This window comes from Pseudopipra pipra, chromosome 18, assembly GCF_036250125.1.
Source record: "Pseudopipra pipra isolate bDixPip1 chromosome 18, bDixPip1.hap1, whole genome shotgun sequence".
Taxonomy (NCBI): domain Eukaryota; kingdom Metazoa; phylum Chordata; class Aves; order Passeriformes; family Pipridae; genus Pseudopipra; species Pseudopipra pipra.
The window spans coordinates 9,230,917-9,251,687 of record NC_087566.1 but is presented as its reverse complement, the minus strand read 5'-3'; the positions used below and the strand labels follow the sequence as shown (position 1 = coordinate 9,251,687).

Genomic DNA, 20,771 nt, shown 5'->3' with positions numbered 1-20,771 from the left:
GCCACGCCCCCCACCGACCTTGTTCCCGGGACGCGGCGCCGCCGGGTCCGACCGAGCTGATCCCACTGATCCCGCTGATCCCCCCGCCGGTAAGACCCGTCCGGCCGCGCCGGGGCTGAGCTGCCCCTGCGCTGCAAAGGGGGGAGCCGTGTGTGCGTGTCCGTGGGATGGCGGGCGCGGCTCTTCCCAGGCGTGTCCCCCCTCACCCGTGGGAGCATCTCCTGCGGGGGGAAGCCGGGGTGCGGCCGGGGACCTTGGCCGGCTCCAGCTCGGGATCTTGGGACGCGGCTGCGGGTGGTGGAGAGCTGCGGTGGCCGCCTCCTCCTCCTCCTCCTCCTCCTGCTCCAGCGGGCCGGATCCGCGCAGCTTTGCAGCGGATGGCAGCAGCGAGCACCCTGGGAAGCGTGTCCTGCTCCTCCCTGGCATCGCTGCTCTGCTTCCCCTCCATTCCTCCTTCCCTACCCACCCCACAAACCCCCGTGCTTTCCCCAGATTGCAGCCTCTGCCCTGTTTTCCTCCACTCTTTAGCTTTTCGTCCCACTTGCCCGCCCACCGAGCCGCTCTCGGCCAAGGGCGCTGCTCGTCCAGCGCCAAGGGCTGCCCTTCTCCCCGAGGTTTGGGTTTTGGGGGGCTGCGGTCACACAGGGCAGAGCGTGGCCGGCACATGGCACCCCCTGTACCGGGCCTTCCGCACTTTGCACCGTCATGAGCTGCTTACCCAGCACAAATCTGAGGATCAGGTACCTCCCTCGTGCCAACGCGTGGCACCTCTGGGCATGGCACCGGAGCAGGTGAGACGCTCCCTGTTCTTAGAGGGCTTAGAGCAACTCGAGCTTTTCGCTCTTTGCCATGTCCGTTCAGGCCCTGCCCCACCATCGCTGCTGCTGGACAGACCCCCCGGGCGGCAGCAAAGGCAGCGTCCCGCCCCAGAGCCTTCCTCTCCCACAGGATGCAGCTGTGGAATTCCAACCCCTTTTTAATTTCCTCTTGGGATTTTTGTTTTGTCACTGAACTGCACCCGGACTGTACAGTGGGTTTCATGGGCTACCCTGAGTTAATATCCAAGGGGGCTGGGGACTAGAAGGTGTGACAAGCTGCTGTACCTGCGGTTTATTCAGGTTTTGATCAGGGGAATCCATTACAAAGCTGAGCTGCTCTTCCTTCTGCTTTCCTACGGTTTTGATTGTTCACTTTCAGCTTTGTCCCGGGAAGGGTGGGGAGGGACTCTGGGATCATGAATATCGGAGTTTAACACCTACCCAGCTCCGTAGCACAGAACACGTGGGTTGCACAGATGGCATGGCAGCACCCGACTGCTGGGGACCGCCCGGCTGGCCCTGCAGCCACCACAGCAAACAGGGACAAAGATTCCCACTGAGAAGTGCAGATTTCTGCTTTGGGATTCAGGATGGGTGAAGGCATCTGGGAGGAAAGTTTGTCTTGGTTTGTACTGAAATACCTTGGAGTGTCTGCAGCAGGGAAGGGGAGGAAGGAACAGATTAGAGGTGTCTGGGGTCAAGATGGGCGGGTGGGGAGCTGGCACGGTTGTCCCCCCATCCTGCTGCCCTTTTCTCATCACCTCTCTGGGGTGAATAACAACCCCATCCCACTATTCTCTCCCCGCAGCAGAGGCCGACATGCCCACATCCTTCCCGTGCTAGGGCTGCCCCCCCACCCGGGTGTCCCCCCCGTCCCGGTGCCGAGGATGCGTGCCTGGAAAGCGGTGGCCAGCACGCTGGCGCTCAGCGGGGCCGACGTGGCAGTCACCACCCTGCTCTACACCCACGGCCAGGGAGGCCGGAACGTCCTGCAGGACCTGCGACACTTCAACATCTTCAACTCGCTGCTGGACATCTGGGGGGGCTGCCTGTACCGCAGCTGTGTGCTCCTGGGGGCCGCCATCGGCGTGGCCACCAACACTGCCTATGGCCCCCGGCGCCTCAAGGCGTCACGGACCTTCATCGCCGTTGTCTGCCTCCTCATGGGCATCTACATGATGGTGAAGCTGCTGCTCTACTCGGAGGTGCGGAAGACCATCCGGGACCCCTGGTTCTGGGGGCTCTTTGCCTGGACCTACGTGGCGCTGGCGGCCACCTTCGGGCTGTGGCAGCTGCTGGCCTGTGTCACCTCGTCCCGCGAGGCGCTGGGGCCCGGCTCCGAGTCCCGCGCCGAGGTGGAGGAGAGCTGTGATGGGGGTGTCCCGAGGGACAAGCGGGAGGAGGCAGCCGGTCCCACCATCCATAAGTTGCTGTCCTACACCAAGCCAGATGCCTTCTTCCTGGGTGTCGCCTCCTTCTTCCTCGTCGTGGCCGCGCTGGGTGAGTGAAGGGACCCAGGGGGGCCATGGTGTGCTCCCATGCTCACCAGGAGGGAAGGAACCATGGTGCTGTGTCTTGGAAGCACCCCAGGATTGCTTTTTTGGGGCTGCTGGGTGGCACATCCTGCACGGGCTGGATAAAATATGCAGTGGGGCCAAAAAAATGCTATAGGGGATAAAATACACTGAGAGTGCAACATCCCCACGTGCCGTTAAGGGCTGCACCTCCTGAGACATCTCATGTGATGACTGATATCTCCATTGTGGGGATGGGGTTGTCGGAGTTGGGAATACAGGTCCTGTGCCAGTCCTGTGCTACAGTGGGGCTGAATCTCCATGTCCTGTGCTTGTCTGGCAGGAGAGACCTTCCTGCCCTATTACACGGGGCTGGCCATCGACGGCATCGTGGTGCAGAAGAGCATGGACCGGTTCTCCACGGCAGTGCTGGTCATGTCGCTGCTCGCCATAGGAAGGTAATCGCAGGGGCTGGGTGTGACCATGACAAGGAGGAGTTTGGGGTTTTCCCACAGGAGCCTGTGGTGGTGGTGGGCACAGGCAGCCACTCCACCACGCTGACACCAGACCCCAGGGGTGCACTTCAATGTGTCTGCACTGTCACGGTACAGAGAGGCCATGGTGACAGTCACAAGGCCTTTGTGTAGCTCTTTCTGTCCATCTGCTGGTGGTGGGGGAGCAGGAACAGACAGAGAGAACAGGGAATGAATTCCCCGGGTGTAAGAGTAGAAGACCCTTCTGGAAGATTTTACTATGAGAAGATTAGGGTTTTTCACTTAAGAAAGCTTTCCTGCCTGGAAGAGGCATCTTTCCCTTGAGGCAGTTTTAGCTGTTTTCTCCTCCTGCATTCCAGAGAAACTCTCTCTGGTATGAGAAAAAGATAAGTCTTTGCAGACGTGTGTGAAGGCCCCACAGAGGGGGGGCCAGGGATGGTAAAAGCCCTGAGAAGAACAGGGGTCGTGTCTTTCCCCAGGACCTGGTGTTCGAAATACCATTAAGATTAACATTTTGTAAGTCCAGTGTTCTCCACTTCGGAAATAAATTTTCCTACAGTCCTCCCACTGCCTGGCATTTCGGGGGTACCTGTGTGTTATCTCACTTCACGCTGGGGAATGCTGTCCCGGCAGCGCTGTGTTCCCTCCCAGAGCTCGTCACTCCCAGGGTTAGGACCAGCCATCGCTGTGCTGGTGGCACCCAGGAGGGGTGTGGGCTGGTTTAGCTGTGGCTTCCCCAGGTGCCAAGTGGTGCCAGCACAGCACTGCCCAAGCCCTTGGCCCGGCGTGGGGGCGTGTGTGTTGCTGAGAGCGGTCTCGTGTCCACTGGTCTATAACGTTTCTTATCTGCAATTAGCTCATTTGCCGCAGGTATCCGGGGCGGCGTTTTCACGCTCATATTTGCAAGGCTGAACATCCGCCTTCGCAACTGCCTCTTCAGGTCGCTGGTGTCTCAGGAGATGAGTTTCTTTGATGAGAATCGCACAGGTTGGTTCCTCTCTCCCCCCTGGATTTGCTCTAACCCCTCTATTCTGTCCTGGAATTTTTGCCCTTGGCTTGCCCAACCCGCGTGCAGCAGATCATGGGCAGCCAGAGGCAGCACCTCAGTGCTCGTGTTTAGAAATAGAGGCAGAAAGCTCTTCCCTTTTGGTTGCTTCCCACTGTGGGGCTGGGACAGGATTGCCCAGCACCCTGGGGATATCCCATTGCCACAATCAGCCTGATATCCAGCAGTCCTGGGGCTGACGTGCTCATGTCCAGTCGTCCCCAAAACACCTACTTTCCTCCTCCTGTACCTCAGTCAGTCTCTCCTAGTCAGCCACTCTCCAGCTCTGCTTCAGGCACCAAAAACCTTGGATGTGTGAAGCTTGCTGGGTGTGCTTGTTGCTTTCCCTGCTCGAAGTTCAGTGCTGTCCCAGGCCATGCCACTCTGGTGTGGTCCCAGCCCACTGTAACTTTCACACATTTAATTTTGTCTCAGCGGTATTTTTAGTTTTGAGGCTGTTGCCATATTTAGCAGTGACTGCAAAGTGCCTTGGTAGCTGAGGACAGCAGAGATGTTATTGTAAGTGGGATATGGGTAACCCTGGACTTACACAAAAGCATGGGAATTCAGCTGGACTCAAACACAGGCCAAGTATTTAGGAACTCAGGCTGGCTGTAACACTCAGCTCCACCAAAGGGCATCAGCAGAGCTTCACCCCTTAGTAGCTGGACCCATGTCCTCAGGTCCCTTGGGTCAGCTCCAGGCTGTGGGGCACATGGCTAAACCCAAACAGCCATCTCCAAAGCCCCATCGTGCTCCACAGGGCGCCCTGAGCCTGGCCCTGGCTGGTCCTGCCAAGAGGGCAGGATGACCTGCTGCCCATCTGCCTGCCCACAGGGTGCTCTCCAGCACAGGGTGCTGCCAAAGTCCCCGTTGCTGTCCTGCAGCCATCCTTGGTGACCCAGGGATGTGCCTTCAGGTGCATTTCCTGTCCCTTGTGCATGCAGCTCCTGTGTTCTGCTTTGCATCCACAGCGGTGGAGGGTTGCTCCCCTTCCGTGCCACCCTTCGGACCTCCAGTGAGGGGCCAATTGAATGGGGAGCTCCATCTGGCCCCTGGCAGGGGACGTGGGACACAGTGAGGCAGTGACCTGCGGTGATGACACGTCCCCTCTCTCCCCTTTCCCCAACCCCTCACTGCTGCAGGGGACGTCATCTCCCGCCTGACCTCGGACACGACCATCGTGAGCGACCTGGTCTCCCAGAACATCAACATCTTCCTGCGCAACGTGGTGAAGGCCACAGGGGTGATCTTCTTCATGTTCAGCCTCTCCTGGAAGCTCTCACTCGTCACCTTCATGGGCTTCCCCATCATCATGCTGGTGTCTGATGTCTATGGGAAGTACTACCAGGTAGGCAGGAGCAGCTGGCATTGCCATGGTGTGTCACAACGCTGGGCTGTTCCCCACTGTGAGGCTGTCATGGAGGCTGTGGGTGGATTTGGAGCTGGTGGGAGTGATGCTGGAGTGCTTTGCTGCCAGCAGTGGGAGCAGGAAGGCAGCATTAAATTTGTGTGGGCAGACAGGCATAGCCTGGGCTCTTACCTTGCTTCATGCTCAGGAGTGGAAGCATCTCAGATCTGACAGGAGAGGGGGCTTGGCTGTAGGATGTCCTGTGTGCACCTGCCTATCCTCGTGCAACCTTTCCTTTCTTTTTGGAGTGACTTGGTGGGAGTTAATGCAGTGCTGAGCTCCCTCCCTCTGCCTGGGACTGGTGTGGGCCAAGAACTGTCCCCCTTGGCCAATGCCACGTTCCATGGGCCATGTGAGTCCTGCACTGCTGCTCCCTGTGTCAACTGTTGGTGCTTTCCACTGTGCACAGGTACTGCCAAAACAGAATCCTCAGGTACTGCCTCACCCAGGCATGGCCCCTTCCATGGGACCAGCACTCGTGGGAGGAGTGGATATGAGGTCTCCAGACCTGTCCCTGACTTGGAAACTCCTTGGAAGAGTTCCCGGGCCAGAGCCCTTCAGGACACTGGGAGCAGCAGCTCTGCCAGGCTTCCCAAGCGGCCCTGGACATGGCACTTTACCTCCCGCAGCCCAGATGCCTTGGGGAGAGCACAACGAATCTGCTCTCCTCCTGACACATTCCAGGTTGTCCTGAAGTGTGGGATATATCCCAGTGCTCAGCCTTCTTGCCCATGGCCTTGAAAAATGTCACTGTGCTGCCTTTTCCCGAGCCCAGCAGAGCCTGGGGCAAGCAGGGAGATTTGTCATGGGCATCCTGGCACCTGCTGAGCCCCCTCTGCCTCCCCTTGCTCCCTGCAGAAGCTCTCCAAGGATGTGCAGAGTGCCCTGGCCAAAGCCAACAACACGGCCGAGGAGACCATCTCTGCCATGAAGACCGTCCGCAGTTTCGCCAACGAGGAGACGGAGGCGAACGTGTACTGGCAGAAGCTGCAGCAGGTTTACAAGCTCAACAAGAGGGAGGCCTTGGCTTACACCTACTACGTCTGGTCCAGCGGGGTAGGTGTTCCCTACACGGGGCTTGGGATGGGCAGGAGAGTTGCTTCAGATCCCAAAATGCACGTGGCACATGCACGTGGTTCTCCTCCGCTTTCAGGGATCCACCTCCAGCGATCCTCTGTCTCTTTGTTATTATTATTTTCACACATCAAAAAATTATATCCCCTTCCACCTCGGGGCAGCGTTGTGTCGTTCCACCGACCTGCCTGTTTTCTCCTGGAAATGGGAATATAATTGATAAAGTGCTCAAGGTCGTGGAAAAGCCCGTGGCTCGGTGGTGCTGCATTGCGTTCCTGTGCCAGCTCATCCCCGGGGCTCCGGCTGGGAACAGCCGCCGCGTTGGTTGAGCTCCTGCTCGGGATCGGAGCTTCTCCGCGTGTGGGTGGTGGCAGGAGGAGGCTGCTGGGCTTTGGCTTTGGGCTTTTTTTTTCCCTGCAAAATGCTTTTTCACCATTCAAGACCAGATGGTTTGGGACTTCTCCTGCACTGGCTGTTAACTAAGGCTGTGCAAAATCCCCGTGTGAGGCTGCCCTTATCTCTGCACGTTCAAGGATGGAAGTAGTCTCTGGTGATGGGTTTGTGAGTTATGGTGCTCTCGTGCAGCTGTGGGAGGCTTTATGGCTTCCCAAGTCTGGAAGCAAAATTGGAGCATTATTGGCATTGTTTCTGGGCTCCAGGTGAAGCCAGAGCATGAACTGGGTCAGCACAGATCCTGACAAGGCTAAGGCGGCAAAACCCCTCAAAAACTGCTGCTGCAGGGCTCACATAGAAAGAAGCTGATGGATTTAGCACAGCCCTGGTAAAGTCTTTCTTGGAGGGAACACAGTATCCTAAGGTCACCTCATGGAGAAAGGAATTTTTTTCCCCAGTATTTTTATCTGTGTGAATTTACAGCCTGTGCTGCAAATGTCACACAGGGCACCAGGGCATCGCTGCTTTTCGGAGCGCCCGGGCAGATGGAACAAAACCAGCTGAATAAAAGCAGGGGCTGGTATTTGTCATATGAGAGCTCATCTGTCTCCCTTCTAGAGTAGGTGGAACCCCCCCAGTGATTTCAGACGAGAACTGAGATTATCCTTCGGGGACTTGTACACACAAGGAGGATATTCTGCATTAACTCTTGGCTTGATTTTGTGTTCTAAATTAAAGTGTGTCATGCTCATATAAGAGAAGGTTTATTTTAGCGGTGAGGTGAGTGCATTCCTTGGATAATTTGAGCGTTGATTATTATCCTTGAGGACCTTAGTCCAAGAGAGAAGTTCATGAGATACTCTGTTATTTCAGATAAATTCTCCCTCCTTGGCTGTTATCCCTCTGGACATCTGTTTTGTTGAAAGATGCCAGCCCAGCTCCCTAAATCAGCCCATGTACTTGAGTTGTTTCTCCCTTCTCATATACATACTCACTGCTTAGGGTTGTCAGCTGTGCTGTCAGGGATCCTCAGCTTAGGGCTCAAAGAATAAATGTTAGCATGTGAATCGTGGGCTGTTGTGTGAGTAATTACAAACACACCAAAATATCAGTTGTCCCTGCTGATTTGGGGGTGTTTTCTTGCTTTCAGCTGACCCTCCTGGTGGTCCAGGTCAGCATCCTTTACTACGGTGGGCACCTTGTGATCTCAGGGCAAATGACAAGTGGAAACCTGATATCCTTCATCATTTATGAGTTTGTCTTGGGAGATTGCATGGAGGTGAGTCTGTTTTATCACAGAATCATGGAATGGTTTGGGTTGGAAGGGACCCTAAAGCTCATCTAATTACAAACTCCCTGCCACAGGCAGGGACACCTTCTACTATCCCAGGTTGCTCCAAACCCTGTCCAACCTGGCCTTGAACACTTGGAGGGATGGGGCAGCCACAGCTTCTCTGGGCAACCTGTGCCAGGGCCTTACCACCCTCTGGGGTCCTCCATGTCAAGCTGATGTTTGTCTCAGAAGTTCCCAGGGCAGTTGCAGGTCTAGATCCAGACCTGTGACACATTTCCTTGGTGCTCTGGCATCACCAGAGTGGGGATTCTCCCCTCTGCTCCCCATTCCTCTCCTGCTGTGGCCTCACAACCTTAATGTTCCTGAAGCAGCTTGTCCCCCAAAAAGGCAGCTGGGACCAGAGGGGTCAGGCTGGCCCTGCTGAAGGGCAGAGTCCTGGCTGCCTCCCAACCCCATTTCCTGGCATGAAGGATGCAGGGATTACAAAGCTGCCTGTTATATTTCAGGCTTCATTAAAAACTTAATTATATTACTTTTTTTTTCCCCTGTCCCTGGAATAGGCTGCAAGCTGCTGCGCTGGCAGAGCTTTAGCAAAATGGGACTGTGGGTGGGATGGTAGAGCCCACCCAGGGCTGCCTTCCCCTCACAGAGGCATAAGCTTAGCTAATCCATGCAGAAATGATCCAGTTGAGGTTTCCTCACAGCCAAGAGTGGTTTTGGTGGTGCTTCAGCCTCTGTGTAGGGGCAGAGCAGAGCTGGAGGCAGCTCACCCAGCTCTCACCATCTGTTTGGATGCCTGCAGGCTCTGGAGGTGCTGTCAGGCTGTGGCTTTGGTGTGGATTTCATTTGGTCTGGGTTTTTTTCCCCCTCCTGATGGGAGGGGCAGTTGCAGTACAAACTGTTCTGCAGCTCTGGGTTTAATATTGAAATTTCCAACATGGGGTTTATTCCAGGGAAGCCAGTGTCAGCATGCAGAAGTTGTAGTTGGGAGACGGTGATGGTGAATCCCCTAGGACCATATTCCAGCCTTACCAGCTGCCAGGCACTTGTCTAGAAGAGCCTAGCCTGGAGCTGCTCTGCACTTGAGACGTGTGTTGGGGAAGGAGCAGAACCCTCTGGGGGCTGGTCTGTGAACTCTGTTCAGCCATTGCACTTGGGAGCTGCTGGTCTTGAGCAAAGAGAGATGAGGGGAGGATTTTGTTGAAGTTTGGGTCATGTATCTCCCAGCACACGTCTTCTCTTCCCAGTCCATGTGTTTCCTTCTTCTGTTACCTTCCCAGTGTACCCATGCACAAAACCCCCTTAGATGTCCTTTTCCCTGGAATGCCCATATATCCCCTCCATATCCTGCAGAGGGGGAAGAGTTTTCTTTTGCTATGTCTGATGACTGTAGTCAATGTGAGGTGAGAGAAGACTTGGGAATGCTTCAACCTTTCTCCTTACCAGTAGCACTGACTGACTTTTCCATCACATGGGTCTCACTGTTGCCCCTTCCCTTCCAGTCCATCGGCTCCGTGTACAGCGGGCTGATGCAGGGGGTGGGAGCTGCTGAGAAGGTGTTTGAGTTCATCGACCGCAAGCCCACCATGGTGCATGACGGGTCCCTGGCCCCAGATCACGTGGATGGCAAGGTGGAGTTCAGGAACGTGACGTTTTCCTACCGCACTCGCTCCGCGACGCAGGTCCTCCAGGTGAGCCCCGCGGGCGCCGCGCGCTCCCACCACGTGCTGCTTCTCCACCACGGCCATAACTGATCCCCAGCCCTTGGGAAGTGTCAGCTGCCTGATGGAGATACATCAAGGCAGGCTCAACACATGCTGGAAAACAGCTTAAAAGGAACAGCGGGTGTTTCGGGCCAGCCTTCCTTACAAGGAATGAGATTTATCAATAAAGCCCTTGTTCCCCGCTCAGGCATTAAACATGTCAGCGTGGTACAGGGCTCTGTGCCAAGCTGCCTCGGACTGTTTCCGTGGGAGAGGAGCTGGGATCATGGGAAGAGGGAGGCAGCAAAGAGGTTAGTTTGCTTTGGAGTTTTTAGAGGACCTGCTACATCAGCAGGCGAATTTGATGCAATTTGGAGGCTTTTTGCTTCCTCAGAGCCAGGAGAAATGGCTGATGTGGCACATCACCGAGGTAGAGGGTCACCGTGGCCAGATTTTGGCTACTTTTCTAGTGTAGTGCCCAAACTGCTGCCCCAGGAGCCTGGGAAGAGCCCAGGCCTGAGCACGCTCTCCCATCCATGTTGCAGAACGTGTCCTTCACTCTCCACCCCGGCAAAGTGACGGCACTGGTGGGTCCTTCGGGGAGTGGGAAGAGCTCCTGTGTCAACATCCTGGAGAACTTCTACCCTCTGCAAGACGGGCAGGTGCTGCTGGACGGGCGTCCCATTAACATGTACGATCACAAGTACCTGCACTCCGTGGTACGAGCGACTGATACGTGTATTTTAGCTACACCCGTGCTCAGAGGGGATGGATGGCAGTGCTGCATGTTGCTTTGGATTTGATCTGCCAACTTCTGAAGTGTCCAGAAAGCTGGAGGCTGGAGGTGGTCCAGGAAGCGAATTCAGATAATTTGTGGGGGTGGAAGCAAAAGGGATGGAGTGGTTTCATAGGGAGGGGGAAGCCTTCCAAAAACAGAACAAAAAACATGGTTTGTTTTATATTTTTTGGCCGATGCAGTAGAAATATGTTTTTGGTTGTTGGATTAATTATCATCTAAATTGGGTTTGGGAAAAGGGTTTTTGCATTCCTCCAGCACTTTCTACCTTTAAGATCTTAAAGTAATTCTCAGCTCAGGGGGAGTTAAACCTCTTGGGATCCTGGCAGCAGCTGGAACACCAGAGGGGCTGGGTGGTTTGCCTTGGAGAGGGGTCCGGGCCCCTCAGCTCTGGCCTGTGTGTCAGCACAGATCAGCCTTCATCTCTGCAAGTAACTGCCTCCTTTGTTTGCCCCCAGAGCAAATGGCCTCACCAGTCAGCAGGAAAACCTGAAAACAATTGATCAGAGACAGGCTGGAAAGCCAAAGTCAGTGTGACTAATTTACATTCCCTGCCCGTACAGAGGGAAAATCAAAAGACAAGCTAATCTTTCAGTTTGGAAAGCCTGGTGTGGTGTTAGGGGCATGGGGAGAAGTCAATTAAAATATGACCGTGTCCCCCTGGCTCTTTTCCTGCCCAGTTCTGAGCAATAGAAATAGGGTTTGATTTATTCCAATATCAAGGGTTTGCTAAAGTAGACTGAATATGAGAGTGAGCTGCAATGGCTGTAAGGCAGGACAGAGAGGCTGTTGCTAAGCAATTAATGAATTGCAGCAGTTATGTCCCCAACTTGCTAATTTGGGATTAAAAATTTCAAGAGGGCTCATTTGCATGGCCCAAGTGGGATCAATGGCCTGCAAGAGCCTGGGAGTGGATCTCTCCAGCCTGATTTGTCCCAACAACTGGTTTTCCATTTTAGAAAGAGCAAACAGTGACAGGAAGGACAGGTCTGGATAAAAAACACAGCAGGGTCTTGAAGGGGGAAGCCCATCCCAAGTGCCAACATACCACCATTGCATAAAGTTTCTTCCCTGCAAAATGACTTCCCAGCAGGTGATGCAAACTGGGCACCCCATCATTAGCATCCTCACATTGAGGCACTTCTATATCTTGGTTAATGGCTCTTCTATATCTTTATCTTGGTCCTTACTCAACAGGGAGAAATGCCGATGCCATGCGGTGCATCTCCTGCTCCTGACGCCCTGCTCTTCCCTTCCTTTCTGCAGATCTCCCTGGTGAGCCAGGAGCCTGTGCTGTTTGCCCGCTCCATTGCAGATAATATTTCATATGGCTTAACTTCAGCCTCCTTCGAGTCAGTGGTTCAGGCTGCCCAGAAGGCCAACGCACACACCTTCATCACGGAGCTCCAGGACGGCTACCACACAGGTACCAAAGTCATCGCAACTCCATCCTGATGCTGTGCCTGGCAGCTGAACTTGGTTTTTGTTTTGACCCCTTCTTCTCTCTCTTGACCCAACAGAAGCAGGTGAGAAAGGGGCTCAGCTGTCAGGTGGCCAGAAGCAGAGAGTGGCAATTGCCAGGGCCTTGATCCGAGCCCCTCCCATCCTAATCCTGGATGAAGCCACGAGCGCGCTGGATGCAGAGAGCGAACACGCGGTGAGTGGGTGACTGGGATGTTTGGGCCAAAGAGACAGTCTGGGTTTGGAGGAAAGACTGTAGCTTCAATTTCCAGCCTGTGGACGAGCTTAGTCTTGACATGGTGCAGTCAGAGGGTTGAGTAAGATGCTAATTTCCTTAGCAGGAATTTGCTTCCAACATTGTTGTAGTCACCAAGAAGGGAATAATCTCATGCTCACAGCAGCCAATTCCTGACAAACTTGATGAGATACAGGGTTCTCTGCTGATTTTTTAAATGTGGAAAGTGTTAATTTGCATATAGAGACTCTGTGCAGCCTTTTAGGACAGGATACAGAGGAAGACCCTAAAAAATGATGCTGTAGCAAGGGCAGTAGGACTCCCTAAGCTCAAATCCCAGCCGAGGCACCAAGGAAGCCACATGTACAGGAAAGGCCCTGAGCTTCCTGTGAACTGGGCTGGTTTATCCAGCTGGGATGTGACAACCAAACAGCTCTACTAGCAGCAGTTTGGCCTCACTGATGTAATGACACAAAGGAGGCCTGTTCAAGGCTGGGGTTTAAGGATGTGTCTCCCGGTCCTGGAGGACAAGTGCTGCTGACCCATGGTGTGGGGCAGCCTGAGCATCTGACCTGGAGCAGCTCACAGGTCCTCAGATGTATGTGGTGTCTGATGCCAGCCCAGGGCTGGTTTTTGGCTACCCGGGGGTATCAGTGTGCCTTGTGCCCAGTGCCAACCTGCCTGCCTTTAGACTTCAGTGCCACTGTATGTAAGCTGGAAAAGAACTCTTTTGCTTTGCCTTGATACGCTGAGGAAATAGCCTCACTTTTCTGAACAGCTGCATTTACCAGGGATCAGCTTCCTGCAGTCCATGCCAGCACCACATGGCCTCCAAATCTGGGGCCCAGTTCTAACGAGGACCCAGCTGGCAGGATCAGACCTGTGTGCACAGCACACCTGGCAGGACTGACACGGCCTTTTGGGCTGCAGCTGGGAGCTGGGATGGACGCGCTGGTTCTGGCAGTGCTGCCCAGAGCTCTGTGTCCTCTGCGTGGCCACAGAGCAAACCTCCTGTCCAGAGGTTTCTGAACACAGACCACAAAGCTGCTGTTCTCCCGCAGCAGAGCCAGTGCTGCTCAGGCACTAACGCCTTTTCTCCCCACAGATTCAGCAGGCGATTTACGGCGACTTGCAGAACCACACGGTGCTTGTCATCGCTCACAGGCTGAGCACTGTGGAGAGGGCACACAACATCATTGTGCTGGACAAGGGCCGCGTGGTGCAGCAGGGCTCGCACAAGGAGCTGATGGAAGAAGGAGGCCTTTATTCCAAGCTGGTCCAGAGACAGATCCTGGGGCTGGAGGGGGGCGGCACGGACAGTCGCCAGCCTGCAGCCCGGGGGGATTCTTCCAAGGAGGAAGAGTTCAGGATAGACCATTCCCTGCCGGCCGTGGCACAGGACGATTACAACAGCACAGCCCACAAGTGAGGGGCCGGAGGCTCGGACGCTCCCTGGACGCTGAGACGGAGGCGGTTGGTGCCCTGCAGAACACACCGTGCCCTCACCCCGCGTGTCACACACCCAAACACACCCCACAGACCCAGACACACACCATAGAGCTTCCTGCAGCGCAGTCTGTGCCAGCTGGGAAAACAGGGAGAACCCGAGGGAGCTGGGTCTTTAGCAATTCTCAGCAATTTCTACTGGGTTTCTTTTCTTACTACCAGTAATTCCTCTTGACTGGGACTTTTCTCCCATTGATATGCATGTGTAACTGCTATTAACTGTAATGGATGTTAAATGCATGCGTGGAGGGGAAGGTTGGAAACCCCTTCAGGAATTTCAGGGGGTGGCTTTTGTGGCTGGATAGAAAAAACGGTGACTGTAAAACAAGGTCCTGCTCCCGCTATCAGTCTATGGGGCTAATCCAAAGTTGGCTGAAGTCTTCAGGGAGTTCTCTTTGGCTTTGGCAAAAACTGGATCACTCCCATGGAGCTGAATGCCGGGAGAGTTTTGCACTGAGTGCCTGCAGGCTCAGGCTCCCAACCATTGCTGCTGAGCTTGTATCATGTATTATCCATCCTTGCTGGGACAAGCCAGGGGACTGGAGGCAGATATTACTTTCAGATTTGCTCTTGGTGCTTGGTGGGTGTTTGTTTTTAAGGATGAAACATTTTACCATAACTGGGTTAGGTTTTGGGGTTTGGGGTTTTTTGGTTCGATTTGTTTGTTGTTTTTTAATGTAATTTGTATGCACTGTGCAATGTCTGTCTGGCTCCAGCATCCACTGAAAATTGGTCTGTTATCTCAGAATTTTTTTTAACTCACAACCCCGGTGCTGGTTTGAGAAAAACACTGCTGAAGACAGGCATAAAACACTAAAAGACAGCACTTTATAAATCCCACCAAAGCTTTGTTCAGCTTCAGGCCGTGCTAGCGACTTCACTGCATGGGAAATCGGTACAGTCACTTTCCTTGAAGTCCAACTTCAGCTGCCTGAACTTTATAATGTGTTTCTTTGACTATAATTTATTTTAGTATGAGGGATAGAAAGAAATGTGTTACTCCTAGCCCTTTGGGGTAATGGCTCTGGCTTTGTAGTGTTGCCCTGCTATAGACCAGTGAAAAATCCTATGCAGCCAGGTAGATACTGTTGAAAAAAATAGCATTTCTAGGGGAACACTGACTTCAGACTCTGCATAGTTAAGAAATTCTCTCAAGCACTTTAGCTCTCATGTTTTCTGATACTTGAATGCTGCTGCATTTTCATTTTCAGCGGGTTTGCATTTTTGTTATTGGCGATGTTTTGTTTTCATTTAGTGATGTTTTACAAACTCTAAATTTAGTGTCCTTGAGGAGGGATGCTCAAAGAATAAAATACTACCTCTGCCACTCAACGTCAAGCTCCTGTAGTGGGGGTGGTTTTCTGTATTCTGGATTTTCAAGGTGATGTTCATCTGAGACCGCAGCTGAATGCAGGTGCACCCCACACGTGTTCTGGCTCCCTTGCAGGGAATGACAAGAGGAACCTGCAGAGAACAAGGTATGTAAAAGACTTCACTATCTGATAATGACTGTGAGCCCAGCAGTTGGTATAACCCGTTGAATAACTCGTTTTCATCCCAGATCCCCTTCAGAGTCAGTCTCACATGGAAGGACAGGCAGTCTAACCCGTTCTCAAAGCACAGCACTTCATGACTGGAATCCTTTCAGCTGCTTGCTTTTGTGATATGATAAAAATCTGTGCCTCAGAAGAAGAACAAGATGTCTTTTTGTCTTCCCTCCCTCCACTTAGGAAATTTCTGTGCCACTCTGAACTCCTCAATTCACCCCTTCAGTAAATGGCCATGTGTTCCTGCTTGATGAAAATTTGTGCTGTGGGTATGAGGAGGTTGAGGGTTCCACCCAGTGCTGGCAGGCAAGTGATTAATTGTGCATTTTTATCAGTACCTGGGAGGAGAATGTGGCCACCGGTTTGTGGAAGTGGAATTAATTTCTGCTTAATTGAAAAACTCGGGGGAAAAAACAAATTTGATTACCTGGGAACTAGGGAAGCCAACTCACCCTAGGAAGTGCTGGTAGGACAATGCTCATTAGTACCGGAGATGCCAGGAAAGAGAATTTGATTGTATCCTGTGTGTCCCTCCCAGGCAGTGCTGCAAAAAGGGAACTGGAGCATACAGATTCGTTTTATTCAAAGACTACAGTGAATTTCAGAAAGGGAGCCCTGCTCCCCAAGCCTGTTGTGAGGATAATCCCAGCATTGTATTCCCAGGTCAGGTCCAAACAGCAGCAACTGAAACGACACATTGGAAACAGCAGATTGTCTCTGCTGGTGGCACCAGTCCAAGCTGATAACAGGGCCTGACTTTGTTCATTGCCACAGGTGATGAATTCTTTCTTCTGCATCCAGAGAACTCAAGGCTACTTTTCCATTGAGCCTCTCATCTGGTGGCATGAACAGGTCCTTTTATGGTGCTGGTGGTCTGTGACAAATGGATCTGCCTGTGTGCTAAAGCCATGAGGGTTTTCTTATGGCTTTGGAAGATGGGTGGGAGCTCCACACACCACTGGGGATGCAGCAACACTAATCTAATGCAGATATTTCTGCTGGCCCAGTACAAACCCTGCGACTGTAGAGAAAATCCTGCTTTTCTAAATCGTTCCAACTATGACTTCTTTTTGAAGTGAAAATCAGGGTCAGAGATGCCCATTAGCAAGACTAAGCCTGGCAGTAAAGATGTGCTTCCCCCAGTGCAGGAGTGGGAATTGCTCCAGTGCTGGAACATGAGCTGCTTCCTGGAGCTGCCCAGTCCCTTGGGCCTGGCTGCCTGTGGGCAGTCTGTGTTTCAGGCTCTTCTGGAAACACAGCCACTGTTCCCTCTGAAACCCTAAACTGTAGTATTTTGTGGCTGTGGCTTTGCCCAGAGTTGACATTTACAGGGGAACATAAACAAAATCAGTTCAAGAGCTTCTCCCTATCTCTTCTGGAGATAAAAAGTTTCTTCTCAAAGGGAAGAGTCTTCACAGGGAACTTGCACGAGTTCATCTGAAACCTTAATTTGGGGGCACAGCTTGAAGGCTGTCATGGCAGAACTGCAAACAATTTGAAAGCACAATTGATTGCACAGGTTGACTGTACATTCCGTGGCAGGTTGTTTTCCTCACTATTAATAAGCTCTAACCATTCCCTGTAATAGGCATAACCACAGCTTTATTTGATTTAAACATCAGAGAACACTATCCAAGATGAAATTCAAGAGCAGATCCTACAGTCCCAGCGATTCCCCTGGGATATGTATTTACCTTTGCACAGACAGGGTCTGTGGCTGACTGACACAGTAAATGAGAACACGGTGATGGAAAAAACACAGCTGTGTTTATTCCAACAACTTGTCCCCTGGCACACCAACCTCTGCCTCAATAAGCAACTGTGTGTGTGTGTCAGTGGCTGAGCTTTCTAGGCCTTCAGCAGGTCTGGAAATACCACAAGCAAACAGACAGAGTGTTTCTAGCTTAGGTTCAGAGATGTGTCTTAGTCTGGGGTGGAAAAATAGTATCTGCCTCTTCTACTCCAGCTTCACTGTGAGCTTAAGGCAAAGCCAATATGTGCAGGTACCTCAACCTGCTCCTCCCACCTGTGGCTCCCTGAAAGGAAGGAGTACAGCACAAACACTTAATTCCTGCTCTCTCTCAAACAGGAGGACTATTTCTCTCCCAGAATGCTGAATGTGCAGGTCATTTCCATGTGTGAGGGAATCTGGATTGTGAAATCTAAACAGAATTATGGGCTGTAATTATTATATAGAAGGAAGTTAAATTGCAAATAAGCCTGAAAACTTATCTGTACATTAAGCAACCAGACTAATAGGGGTTAATATGCACCAAAGATTAGATTTGCAAATTCAATGTGTATGTAACCAACCAGTTTTTCCAGGAACAGAAAATAAGTTGTGAAGGTGACTTGCAAAATATGTCTGAATCTAATAAATATGCATGAGTACAGTGCTACTGACCATAAAAGGATATGAGGTAGCAGAAAGAAATCCAAGAGCAAGTTTAAATAGGAAAAAAAAATCTAACATCCTATTTAAACTAGTTTGGATGCTAGTTCTCCCCAAGACTGAAACCTGAGTCCTTATTCACCATGACATGGTTTCCACTGTAATCTTCCCAATTTTTTTATTCAATTTCTCCTGTAATAAGAAATCTTGACTTCTGTACTTTGTCTGCTTACAATTTTAATGTTCTTGAACGCTGTCACCCTTCAAAAGAATTTCAGCAAAGGCAAATAGGAACTAGGGCTGGGGAGATGATAAATCTCAGCCTGCAGCACTGCAATATTTGATAATCCCTGTAGTCCAAAATCCTGCTTTAAATCTGCAATCCTTCATATTCTGTCCAAGTGATGTGCTGTCACAAAACCTTTATGTTTCATGAAGACTGGGGAATGGGAAGGCTCTCTCCTATCTGTCCAAATAGAAAATATAATTATACAAAAGCAGCTGAACCCTATCTTGGCTCAACCTCAGCTCCTTTTCTAGACAACTGGAGAACTCAATCACATGCGGTTGCTGATCAAAGTCCTTGAAAGCAGACCAGGTTTTTAATGTAGACTCCTCTCCAAAATCCCCAGAACCCAAATTATCTACACAGGAAGAAGTGGGATTTTCAATGTATGTTGTACTTGAACACAAATGAGTTATGTTCTTCCAGTGCATTTTGGGAGAACTTCGTTGTTCTGCATTATGGAGCTTCTAATTTTAATACAGATTAGCATTGGCTAATTCAAATAATCCAGTCTTTGATGTCCAGAGCAGTAAACTTCCACCAACCCTATGCAACATTAGCAAAAATTAGTTAAAGAAAAACTCCTTAGGTGACTCTAAACCATCTTTCCCAACAGCATATTGACAATACAATTATTATCACTCTGTAGTGCCCTCCACCAGAGATTCTCACTCACAACAGCTCTGTGTGTTCAGTGTGAACTTTTATATTATTCAGTGTGAACTTTTCCTCTCCACTCTCACCTGCAACTGAGCAGTTATTATTCCTCTTTTTAAGTAAAAGGCACCATGTTTGAGAGAAGCTGAGAGCTCCACTCAGGATCACACAGCAAGGCAGTGGTAAAACTAGATTTACAACACGAAGCTGAGTCAGACTCTTCTAAACCACACTCCCCCCAAACCATTTATTTAGCTATGGTATGAAGTTCAAATCACCAACGTTCCTGGGAAGAAAGGACTTCTTTTAATCCCTCAACTAATTCCTCTGTTTGTGTGTGTATCTAAATGTGTGTTTGCATGTACAGATTTACAACAGGTTTAACAGAAAACTGTGACTCTGTCTGTTTGCTGGGCATGTGCAAATACGGGGTATGTGGTATCATGTTGGCAGGGTGACTATCTACTGGTTTTAAATAACCAGGTCGGGCTGTAGTGACTGTGCAAAGCCATGTCACTGCCTGAGGGCACAGCTGCTGACTCACCTGGAGCACAGCACATACCTGCAACAGGCAGGTGTGTTCAGGTGGCTGAGTGAACGCATGCCCGTATCTCTAATCACCTTCTCCCCACCCTCAGCAAGCTCAGCTCAGCTTCCTGCTGCACAAACTCTGTGCTCTTACATCCTTCTGAGTACACACTGTTTGCATCAGGGCTGTAGAGTGAGCAGCCAGAAGGCCTGGAAGGCTTCCTCTAGCAGGGTCACCTTGTTGGCCGTTATTACCTGTGGATAATAATGACAAAGAGGGCTTCTGGGGTGGGGGGAGAGGTGTGGGGAGCCGAGTTTAATTATAGGACAAAAGAACAGCCATAAAGCTGTCACATCATCACTCTGTCCTGCCAGGAACTGCTGGGCCCCTTCCTGAATGTGATTGCAACATCATTGCATCAGTGATGGATTCAGTCACTATATGGCTTTTTTTTCTAGTTAGATCAAAATATCCACTCCAAATATCCATTCTGTACCCTGCTACCTTGGCTCAATTGCTCGTTCTGGCTCTCTGTGGTGTTACACACACGGAAATGAGCACACCCACACCCACGTAGGTACAAAAGCAGGCCAGGAAGGTGGTGTCTGTCACTGATGCATATAACTTAGGCTCTGTTAACACAATTAATTGTTTCCAGGCATAATTGTCTTTATCAGCTCTGCTAACAGTAGTAGTAATTGGGGAGCTGCTGGTCCTCAGGGTTACCACACAGAGCTGGTGACTTGACTGATATAAATCAGAAGAACAAAATGTATGATGTTTTAATTGATGCAGTTTTTGCTACATTACATTTCAAAAGCATTTAAATTCACCATGAAATACATCTTTGACATTATTTATTGGCCTTCGCTCTTGAAGAAGAAAGTGCTTAATGCAGACAAAAGGACCTAGCACCAAAACTTGGCAATATAAGATTTAAAGCTATTTTTAACCTAAATAGCAATTCAGCCTAGGCTTGAGAACAATAACGCAATCACCCTGTTGAGATGTACTCTAGCCAAGCCCCAAACTGGTAAGGAAATGCAAGTTAAATAATTCTACTGATTTTCCTTCCGAATTTACAGCTGTGGAGTTTTGAACAAAGGGAGGACAAGAGTGCCTACAACACTTCCAGGCAGGAGCACTGGGAACGGTGGGGATGGTGATGTCCAACCCCCCGGCTGTCCCAGCACCGCCATCCTTGAGTGCTGTGTCCGGTTCTGGGCCACTCGCTTCAGGAAGGACACTGAGGTGCTGGAGTGAGTCCAGAGAAGGGAATGGAGCCGGGGAAGGGTCTGGAGCAGCAGGAATGGCTGAGGGAGCTGGGGAGGCTCAGCCTGGAGAAAAGGAGGCTCAGGGGGGACCTTCTCTGTCTCTGAACTCCCTGACAGGAGGGAGGAGCCAGGGGAGGGTTGGGCTCTGCTCCCAGGGAACAAGGGACAGGACAAGAGGAAACGGCCTCAAATTGTGCCAGGGGAGGTTTAGGTTGGACATCAGGAGGAATTTCTTCATGGAAAGGCTGATTAGGTATTGGAATAGGCAGCCCAGGGAGGTGGTGGAGTCACTGTCCCTGGAAGTGTTTATGGAAAGACTGGACAAGGCAGTTAGTGCCGTGG

The 20,771-nt window shown here is 51.4% G+C and overlaps 1 protein-coding gene across 2 annotated transcripts; it reads left to right on the top strand.

Moving 5' to 3' along the window:
* ABCB9 (ATP binding cassette subfamily B member 9) lies at positions 1-15,076 on the top strand. 2 transcript variants are annotated; one of them, XM_064675120.1, is made up of 12 exons: positions 1-89; positions 1,627-2,318; positions 2,676-2,790; positions 3,683-3,813; positions 5,017-5,222; positions 6,141-6,338; positions 7,900-8,028; positions 9,546-9,734; positions 10,292-10,465; positions 11,809-11,968; positions 12,063-12,199; positions 13,344-15,076. In XM_064675120.1, exons 2-12 carry the CDS (start codon positions 1,706-1,708, stop codon positions 13,665-13,667), a joined length of 2,376 nt encoding a protein of 791 aa, XP_064531190.1. In that variant the 5' UTR covers positions 1-89; positions 1,627-1,705; the 3' UTR covers positions 13,668-15,076. The 2 variants fall into 2 exon arrangements, with proteins under 2 accessions (XP_064531190.1, XP_064531191.1); XM_064675121.1 differs by having other exon boundaries at positions 26-89; positions 1,630-2,318.
* The last annotated feature ends 5,695 nt before the right edge of the window (positions 15,077-20,771 follow it).